This window comes from Emys orbicularis, chromosome 21 (genome assembly GCF_028017835.1).
Source record: "Emys orbicularis isolate rEmyOrb1 chromosome 21, rEmyOrb1.hap1, whole genome shotgun sequence".
Lineage (NCBI taxonomy): Eukaryota > Metazoa > Chordata > Testudines > Emydidae > Emys > Emys orbicularis.
This window is the reverse complement of record NC_088703.1, coordinates 17,695,353-17,705,211: the sequence shown is the minus strand read 5'-3', so window position 1 is coordinate 17,705,211 and position 9,859 is coordinate 17,695,353. Positions and strand designations below refer to the sequence as shown.

At 52.8% G+C, this 9,859-nt stretch overlaps 1 protein-coding gene across 1 annotated transcript; it reads left to right on the top strand.

Moving 5' to 3' along the window:
- The first annotated feature begins 1,010 nt into the window (after positions 1 to 1,010).
- ZBTB45 (zinc finger and BTB domain containing 45) lies at positions 1,011 to 4,044 on the top strand. The gene is made up of 2 exons (XM_065421049.1): positions 1,011 to 2,511; positions 3,497 to 4,044. The coding sequence occupies exons 1-2, from the start codon at positions 1,011 to 1,013 to the stop codon at positions 4,042 to 4,044; spliced, it is 2,049 nt and encodes a 682-aa protein (XP_065277121.1).
- The last annotated feature ends 5,815 nt before the right edge of the window (positions 4,045 to 9,859 follow it).

Sequence of the window (9,859 nt, the reverse complement as noted above, 5' to 3'; positions counted from 1 at the left end):
AATGGTCTAGACAGTATTTGGTCCTGCCATGCGGGCAGGGGACTGGACTCAATGACCTCTTGAGGTCCCTTCCAGTCCTAGAATCCTAGACACCTGGAGCGCTTTGCTTGCATAATACTAATACCTCCCTCTTATCTAGTGCTTTTAACCCAGTCTCAAAGCACTTTACAAAGGAAGTCAGTATCATTACCCCCAATCTGTGGCACAGGGACGCGGGGGGGGTATTGTCTTGCCCAAGGTCACCCAGCAGGGCAGAACTGGGAATAGAACCCAGGTGTCCTGAGTCCCAATGTCTCTCCACTAGGCCCCACAGCCCGCTCTACCAGCAAAGCGCTCCTAGCGTGGGTGCAGCTTTACCAGCCAAACTGTGCTGGCCTATATCAGATGAGCGTCCACCCAGAGAGTTAGACCAGTAAAACTCTAGCACTTTAAACTCCCACCTGAGCCCATAGCAGTGTAACTAAGCTAAGGGTTGGTACTGATACTTGCCACCCCCTACCCAGCACTTACTCCGGGCGCAGCCCTTTCAAATCCCTCCCCTTTCCACACCTTGCTCACCCCTTCCCACAAACATTCTTGCTCTTCCAACGCTCCTGTCTGTGCTCCGTGTCAGCTGAGGGCCCCATAAGGAGGAGAGGCGCTTAGGCTGGTAGGCAGAGAATGGGACTACTTGGGCAAGAGGCAGCTGTGCTATTTAGATTCATGGAGTTTAAGGCCAGAAGTGACCCCAGATCATCTAGTCTGATATCACAAGCCACCGACAACCACCCAGCAGCTGCTGTTCCTTGTCTCTCTCTCTCTGTTTCAGGTTTTGCATGAAGCACGTCCCTGCAGCCCTACTCAAAGCAGCATCTGGTGACGTTTCCAACCCCCCTACCACCACCACCCCAGGCTCCTCCACATGGCACTGATGCATACCCAGCCCTCCGGTGAGCCCTGAGCGCTTCCCCCGCCATTGGCACAGAGATACATTCCCCCCCCTTGCCCATTCGGCCCGGAACGAAGCGGCCATGGCTGAAGCCGTCCATTACATCCACCTGCAGAACTTCAGCAAGTCCCTGCTGGAGACACTGAACGGGCAGCGCCTGGGCGGGCACTTCTGCGATGTGACTGTGCACATCCACGAGGCCACCCTGCGGGCCCACCGGTGCGTGCTGGCCGCTGGCAGCCCCTTCTTCCACGACAAGCTGCTGCTGGGCTACTCGGAGATTGAGGTGCCCGCCGTGGTGCCCAGCCAGGTGGTGCAGCAGCTGGTGGAGTTCATGTACAGCGGCTCCCTGGTGGTGGCGCAGTCCGAGGCCTTGCAGATCCTGACGGCCGCCTCCATCCTCCAGATCAAGACAGTCATCGATGAGTGCACCCAGATCATCTCCCAGAGCCGTAGCCCCAAGCCGCCCACCGCTGCCCCCTCCGTGCCCCTCGCCGTCCCCAGGCCGCTGGTCGTCAAGCCCCAGGAGCAAACCAAGGAGAGCCCAGGTGCTGTCGGTCTCCCAGCCTCCCGGCCCGGTGAGATGGAGCCCCCTGGCACCGCCCAGCTGGAGGCCCCCAAGCTGCTGTGCGCCTCAGAGGTGCGCTACAAGCTCCGCGACCTGCTCTCCTCCCAGCAGAGGCAGCTGGGGGAGGCCAGAGAGAGGGCAGCGTCCGAGGGGGAACTGGCAGCCGCCGGCAGCGACGGTGAGGGGCCCTACAGCGGGCTGCACCCAACCGAGGCTCAGCCCAGCTGCCACAGCCGCAAGCAGCGCCAGCCGGTGCGGCTCCAGCTTTCCGACGCCTTGCCTGTCATCATCAAGGACGAGGAGGAGGAGGAGGAAGACGAGGAGGAGGAGGAGGGCGGGGGAAAGATGACCTGCTTTGGGGAATGTAGCGGGGGAGCCTTCCCCAGCTGCAGCGAGGCCAAAGACACGGGGGGCGGGAGCGGCGGAGGCGGGGCGGGCAGGAAGGACGGCGTCCAGCTAGACTACCCCGCCGTGGAGGGGCAGGATTTCTTCGGTGGGCAGGACGTCTTCTCCGAGTCATTCATCCCAGCCTGGCAGAGCGAGGAGGGCGGCCAGGGGGCGGCCCGGGAGGGCGAGAAGTTCCGCACCGATTGCAGCCTGGAGGCCTCCAACATGAGGACGCTGGCTGGAGACTTCAAGCCAGCCCCGGCCGGCTTCCCAGCCCAGGCGCCCGAGCCCCGCAGCTTGGCGTTCGTCTCCTCCCTGGGCATCCAGCGGGAGCTGAAAGCCGAGGTGAGCGCCGCCGGACCCGGCACCACCACCACCACCAGCATCTTCCAGTTCCACCTGCCGCAGCCCGGCGTGGCCCAGAGCTTCTACAGCGTCCAGCAGGAGGCCGGCGCCGCCAACATGGTACAGCTCAGCCCCGGCGCCATGGTGACGGGCTCCCTGCACGGCGAGCAGGCCCAGCGCCCGGGGCCTTCCCGCTGCTCCGAACCCTCCTACCAGTGCAGCCACTGCCAGAAGACCTTCAGCTCCCGCAAGAATTACACCAAGCACATGTTTATCCACTCAGGTGAGGGGGTGGGTGGGTGGTCGTGCGGCGCTGGGGGCAGATACCCTTTGCTCCCTCCCCGGCTGCTATAAGCCGCAGGGTGAATTCTCTCACTGTGATTGGCTGGAAGAGCCTCAGCAGGGGCGGCACCGGAGGCTCAGCCAATGAATAGCCTGGGTGGTGCCAGGGCGCTCATGGGCAGCGACTGTGATGACCGCCCTCACGGCTGACATCCCCAGGGTCGAACCAGGGGCCTCCTAAGCTGGGGTCATGTGGTGCAGTGTAGGAGGGTGTTCAATCACTATGTGTGCGGAAGAAGCAGAGGGCTTTTGCTATCTGATCTGGATCACCCTGGTGACTCTCCACCCCTCCGTCCCACTTGGCTGAGGGTCTCTGCTCCAGGTACTCCCCTCTGGCCAGGGCTCTGAGCTGTCCCCTCCTGGAGAGTCTGCCCCAGCGGTGAGACGATCCCCACCTCCATCCCCGATGGCTGAGAGCCAGTCTGTCCTTGGCCAAAGCACACTGGCCACCTCTCGTTCACCCCAGCTGGGGTCACGCAGAGCTGTGTAGAAAGGGGCTCTCCCCTCCCTTCTCTGGGACAGCAGGCCTCTGGGATTGGGGTGCCCAGCATGAGTGAAGGGTCTCCCCAGAGCTTTAGAGAGAGGGACCCCTCTGCTCCCAGGGAGGAAATCCACCTATATACAGAGGCCAGTTTCCAATGGATGGGCCGTTTCTTCCCCAGGAGCTGTCAGCTAGGAAGCTGGGATTTGAGGGGTGGGGGGCAGTGTGTCAGGACTGGGGATGAGCCCTAGGAAGCCAGGACGGAGGCCGGGGTGGGATGTGAGGCCTGGGGCTCTGCCCTAGAAAGCCGGAATCAGGGGGGGTCGGGGCTGGGGCTGAGCCAGGGGTATCTGGGAAGCTGATCCGCTGCACATGACGGGTTCTGGACTCACTGACCCTGGAGCTCCCTTCCAGTCCTACATCCTCCTGTGCTGCTGTCTTGCAGGCGAGAAGCCCCACCAGTGCAGCATCTGCTGGCGCTCCTTCTCACTGCGGGACTACCTGCTGAAGCACATGGTGACGCACACGGGCGTGCGGGCCTTCCAGTGCTCCATCTGCTGCAAGCGCTTCACCCAGAAGAGCTCCCTCAACGTCCACATGCGCACGCACCGCCCCGAGCGCTTCCAGTGCTGTATCTGCAACAAGTACTTCTCCCACCGCACCCTGCTCGAGCGCCACGTGGCCACCCACACCGCTTGGAAAGCCGGCGAGCCCGACGTGGCCGGAGGCGCCTGGAAGGAGAAGCCTGACCCGGGAGAAGGCGCCAGCGTCACCGCCTGGAAAGGGGACCCAGCCGCCGAGGGCGCCATGGTGGCGTGGAAAGGGGACCCGGGCGGGGAAGGCACCATGGTGGCGTGGAAAGGGGACCCGGGCGGGGAAGGCACCATCGCAGCCTGGAAGGGGGACTCTGTTGCAGAGGGGGCTCTCCCCACCCAGCCTGCGTGGAAAGGGGACCCTGCTGGAGATGGCCCCATGCCAGCCCACACAGCCTAAGAGAGGGGCCCGGCTGGAGTGGGCACAGGTAAAGAGGGGACCAAAGTGGGCCCATCTCAGCCCAGCCAGCCTGGAAAGGGTCCCAGGCCTAGCACAACCCATGTGCCCTGGAAAGAAGCCGTAGAGTAACCCACTCAGCTCAGAGAGGCATCTGGGGTACCAGTTACTTTCCTGATGCCCCCCACCCCAGCCGGTACGACGTGCACTCAGGACCGACTGGCTTGGTCAAGTCCTGATTTGATCTCCAAGGTGAGTTCTCTCTGTGGGCTCAACTCCCTTCCGAGCCCCGCAATGGGCCATGCCCTGTGGACGCTCCCTCCTCCCAGTCACACCGGTTGGGAGCAGTACCGTCCCCTCCAGCAGACCATCTCTGAGCCAGGTGACAGAAACCAACGGAAACCCTAGCAGTGACCAAAGAGTCTGTCCGGCTCCCTGGGGAAGGGACAGAAAGGAACTGCACAGCTATGGAGCCCCTAAACCTTCCTTTGTGAGCAGCTGTTCCTCCATCTTCAGGCGTTCAGAGGTGGATCAGAGTTCTAGCTACTCCCTGGCTACAGAATCCCTCACTTGCCATCGGCGTTCTCCAGCAGCCCTTGTCATTACAAAGAGGAACTTCCTGATGTTTGCCTGAGTCTGCGGACAGCCTGAAACAGGCCCTGGGAGAGGCGCAAACTACCCCTTTGGTTATTAACCCTGAAACTTAACAATGACCGTTTAAATGTCGGCATCACTAACTGCAGCTCTCCCAGTAGTTTTAGCAGCCACATCCAGCTAACGTACTTGTCCCACAATGCCAAACAATTCCCCAGTTCTCAAATCTCCCCGCTCACTCCCCGATCGCCCCCTGAGAACATGTATAAGACAGGGTTTGAAGAGCAGTGGGGCACAGAAAATTTAAGGGCAGAGTAACTAGAGTTCAATATAAAATAAATAACACACTGACGAGGCACTGATTGCGCTGACGGAGGGGTTGCCGGCAGCCGGTGAACCCCTCCTTCTGTCTAAAAATATTGCACCCATAAGTCATACCTGAGAACACTTAAATGGAAGGAGATTAGAGAGCAGAAGTGGGTGAAATTTTTTAACCAAACCTTTTTTCAATGTAAAATGCAGATTTGGCAATGCCAAAAAGTTTCACAAATTCGTGTCGGTTTTGCCAAATGGTTTTGAGGAGAAAAAAAATTAAAAATAACATTCTGAAGAAATCAAAATGTTTCATTCGGACTTTTCTGGGGGGAAAATCCTTTTGGTTTTTCAATTTGAAATCTCCTTGAATTTTATTTTTTAAAAATAAAAATGCTCAAAACAAAACATATCCCTTTTGTTGGTTCAAAATACTTGTTTCAAAATTTCCTTTTATTTTAAAAAAAGGTCATGTTTAAAAATGCTCAAAATCAAGCCAAAATATTTAGATATTTTGTTTCAAAATGACTTGGTGTTTAGAAAGGTCCTTTACTTTTACTTTTTCAAACTAAATAAAGGTTTAAAATACTCAAAATCAAAATGTTTCAACCCCAAATGAATTTTTTTTACTTTGATTTGCTGAAAATTTTCCTTTTCAGTCCAACCCGAAATGATTTTTTCCCCCAATTTTTAAAATCACCAAGGAACCAAAAAGACCTGTTCTTAGTCCCACAAGATTAAAGAATCACTTTCTTCTGTTTTCCCAGTGTCCATTCATTCATGCATTCTCCTGCTGGTGGAGCGTAGAGTGAACACTTCGGATCACCTATTTCCAAAGAGCCCAGCCTCCTGCCAATGTTGTGGCCTGCTCTATATTAAGGCTGAGGCGGGCCAGGTTGGAAGCCATGACCTTCCTCCAGCATGTGTGAGGCTGACCATGAGGTCTTCTCCATCCAGCTTTTGTTGGATCATGCGTAAAGCTGGGGGGCTGGTATTGACTCCGATGTACTGAGCAGATGGCCAAGCCACTGAGTCACTTGGGAAGACATTGGAGGCCAGCTGGGCTCAACACTTGACATCTTCGTTCATAATGTGATAAAACCATCATATGCCTTCAATACCCAGCATCCCCTCTGCAGTAATCAACAGTTCTGTGGCTGATCCGTTTCAGTTCCTGTTGTGTTGCCATGAAGGCCTCGTTCATGCACTGCTCCAGGCAGAGAGACCTTGGGGGCCGGACCTGAACTTTTCCCAGCTCCTGGAGCAAAGATCTCACACACCTATATTCTGCCGCAGTCACTACAAGAGGACATTGAGCGGGACACAACAGTTTAGGCTGCTGCTGATTGGGGTCTGGGAACGAGTTCCCTCTACCACGGAAACCCTGGGGGAACCCCCACTTAGCATCACAGAGGTCAAGGCCAGAAGGGACCATTAGATCATCTGTCTAACCTTCTCTATAGCTAGGCTTGGCAGAATTCGATTTTTATTTTTTTTTATAATTTCGATGGATAATATCAATGTTTATTTGAAGCATTTTTTTTTCAATTTTTATCAATTTACATTTTTACAGGTGCACAAAATTATGGGTTTTAAGTGGTTTTTTTCCTTGATTTTTATCAATTTAAGTTTTCGTAGTTGCTGGAAATTGGGGGGCAGAGACAATCATTATTTAATGACCATAGACATTGAGATTAAAAGGTAAAGCTTTTTAACCGTGAAAACACAAATTGTCGCCATCATAAGTCAAATGTACAAACTAAATAGCCCTAAGTCAAACTTAGGAAGTTCTCAAGCAGCATTTTTCTTACTTTGCCTAGCTGTGAATTTCAATTATTATCGATGGAAATATTTTATCTTCAGTTTGTGGTTGTCTGGTGAAATAGATGTTCATCAGCGTTTACTGATAAAAATCGAATCCTTCCAAGCCTTCGTACAGCACCAGCCACAGCCACCACCCAGAACCCTGCTCACTATACCTGAGAGCCAGAGAGTCACTTTCTGAGCCCCTGTGTGGGCCTAACTAGTAGCAAATTCTGGGGGAAAGAGGAAGTGCCCAGCTGTGGGGACTGGAGAGGCCCCACCAGTTCAGGGGCAGGAGATTGGAGTCAGCCGAGGAGAAGGAATGGATCCCCCCCCCTATTTGGTGTGGGACATAATCTGGGTTTGTTGAGCTCACTGCTCTCTCTGGCCATGCGGCATATTGATGTTGCACAGCCAAGCTTTTCCCATGACTTTGGGTATGTCTTCGCTACACCGTTAACCCCGGTGATTAGCACCCAGGTTAAGCTAGCCCAGGAGTGAGCATCCTCACAGCAAGCCCTGTGCCCATGTTACTATTTCTTCATGCACACTAGGATTCTTTCCTCATCAGTTGTGGAAGAACTCATCCGTCCTTCAGGGAAAGGCGTTGGAGGAGATCAGTGCTCAAGTGATGGAGAATCCATCACCATCCTTGGGAAATTGTTCCAATGGTTAATTACCGTCACTGTCAAAAATTTATTTCGAGTCTGAATTTGTCTAGTTTCAACTTCTAGCCATTGGATCGTGTTAGACCTTTCTCTGCTGGATTGAAGAGCCTGTTATTAAATATTTGTTCCCTATGTAGGTACTTATAGATGAGATAAAGGCACCCCTGAACCTTCTCTTTGTAAAGCTAAAGCTCTTTGAATCTATCACTGTAGGGCGTGTTTTCTAATCCTTTAATCAGTCGTGTGGCTCTTCTCTGAACTCTCCAATTGATCAACATACTTGCTGAGGACTGAAGGTGAACTGTAATGAAGACAGCCCCTCTCGGTGTCCCATGTACCTCACTTGAGATCAGGCGAGGTGTTTCTGTTAACAGGCTCTAGATTTTAGCATTGGGCGTGGACCTGGAAATGAGGTGTTCTCCAGCTCCATTGGAGCCCACGTCTACTGGGTTTGTCTATGTGGGATGGGGGGGAGGTGAGTGCCCCACTTCTTGGGACCCCAGTTGGTTCAGGGAGTTAAAAGTATGAGCCTGGAGTTCGCTGCGGATACGGAGCGTTCAGCTAGCTGCAGCACTCCGCATGCCGGGGGCTTTCCCAGCAGCAGGGAATGACCCTGCAACCTGCAGCGTTCTGACTGATTCCTTGACGTCCATCCTCTACTCTCCCGATTCACACATGCGCTTCCTGGGCAGTGGGTCTGGACATGCCACAGGTTGCGCTGTAGGGCTGAAGAGAGCCAGGATGGTTGAATGGCAGGATCTGAGCTCACGTTGCCAGTCAGAGCAGTCTAGACTCTGACGGGGGGCTCGGCGGTCACAAGTCATAGACTTTAAGGCCAGCAGGGACCATTGTGATTATCTAGTCACAGAACCTCACCCACCCACTCCTGTAACAGACCCCTAACCTCTGGCTGAGTTACCGAAGTCCCCAAATCATGATTTAAAAACTTCAAGTTACAGAGAATCCACCATTTACACTAGTTTAAACTTGAAAGTGACCCGTGCTCCATGCTGCAGAGGAAGGCGAAACCCCCCCAGGGTCTCTGCCAATCTGACCATGGGGAAAATTCCTTCCCAACCCCAAATATGCCAATCAGTTGGACCCTGAGCATGTGGGCAAGACCCACCAGCCAGACACCTGGGAATGAATTCGCTGTAGTAAGTCAGAGCCTGTCCCATCCCTGGCCGTTGGAGATATTTGCTGCTATCATTTGCATTTGGGCCAGATGTTGTAGGCAATCTCATACTATCCCCTGCATAAACTTTTCAAGCTTGAAGACAGTTATGTTTTCAGCCCTCGCTGCTTCCCTTGGGAGGCTGTTCCAGAACTTCACTCCTCTGATAGAAACCTTCATCTAATTTCAACTTCTGTTGGTGAGAGAGACAAGCTTTCAAGCTTAGGGCAGGTCTCCACTACAGGGTTAAGTCGACCTAAGTTACGCAACTCCAGCTATGTCATGTAGCTTAGGTCGACTGACTGCGGTGTCTACACCGTGCTGGGTCGATGGGAGAAACTCTCCTGTCAACATACTTTACGCTTCTCGTTCTGGTGGAGTACTGGAGTCGACAGGAGAGTGATCTGCAGTCTTCACTAGACCCACTAAATCAACCTCCGGTGGATCGCTCGGTAAGTGTAGACATACCCTTTCACAGAGCTGTTCAGAAGAAGACACTGTGTAAGCTCGAAATGATCATCTCTTTCACCAACGTCCCATAAAAGCTATTACATCACCCACCTTGTTTCTCTCATATTCCGGGGCCAACACGGCTACAGCAATACTTCAGACAATATTTTTTTACTAGCACAAATTCTGGCTATAGGCCAGGCTCAAGCCACGTGGGCACTTTATAAAATACTACCCTGTTAGGGCTTGGTTGAAAAATTCCCAAATTGCATTTTTGACAGAATTACTTTCTCCCTGTGGAAAGAGTCAGATTTCCTCAACAATTTTTGGTTGTGGGTTATTTTTTGTTTGTTTTGTGTTGTATTTTTGTTGTTGTTTGTTTTGTTGCTGGAAAATGTTTCCGTTTTTGGGCAAAAACCTTTCAACAAAAACCTTCACAATGCTCCACTCGTGAACAAAACTCCATTTTCCAACTGGACCAGACATTCTGATATTGGTTTAAATGAGGCTTATTTGGGGTTAGTTTAATTCAGTTAGGAATCAGCCTAACCTAAACTTAATGATTAAAGGAGTAGAAAACAGGTTGTATAGTAATAGACTCATGGAGCTTAATCTATTTAGTTTAACAAAGAGAAGGTTATGGGGTGACAATTATCCCAGTCTTTAAGTACGTGCATGGGGAACAAATATTTGACAATGGGTTCTTCAGTCTAGCAGACAAGGTCTAAGAAGATCCAATGGCTGGCAGTTGGACAAATTCAGGCAGGAAATTTTTAACAGTGAGGGGAATTAATCATTGGAACAACTTGCCAGGAGT

Bases quoted from the DNA above. Each gene is read 5' to 3' on its own strand.
- ZBTB45 (XM_065421049.1), top strand. From the start codon at position 1,011: ATGGCTGAAGCCGTCCATTACATCCACCTGCAGAACTTCAGCAAGTCC. The intron at 2,512-3,496 runs GTGAGGGGGTGG...GCTGTCTTGCAG, and splicing joins GCACATGTTTATCCACTCAG to GCGAGAAGCCCCACCAGTGC.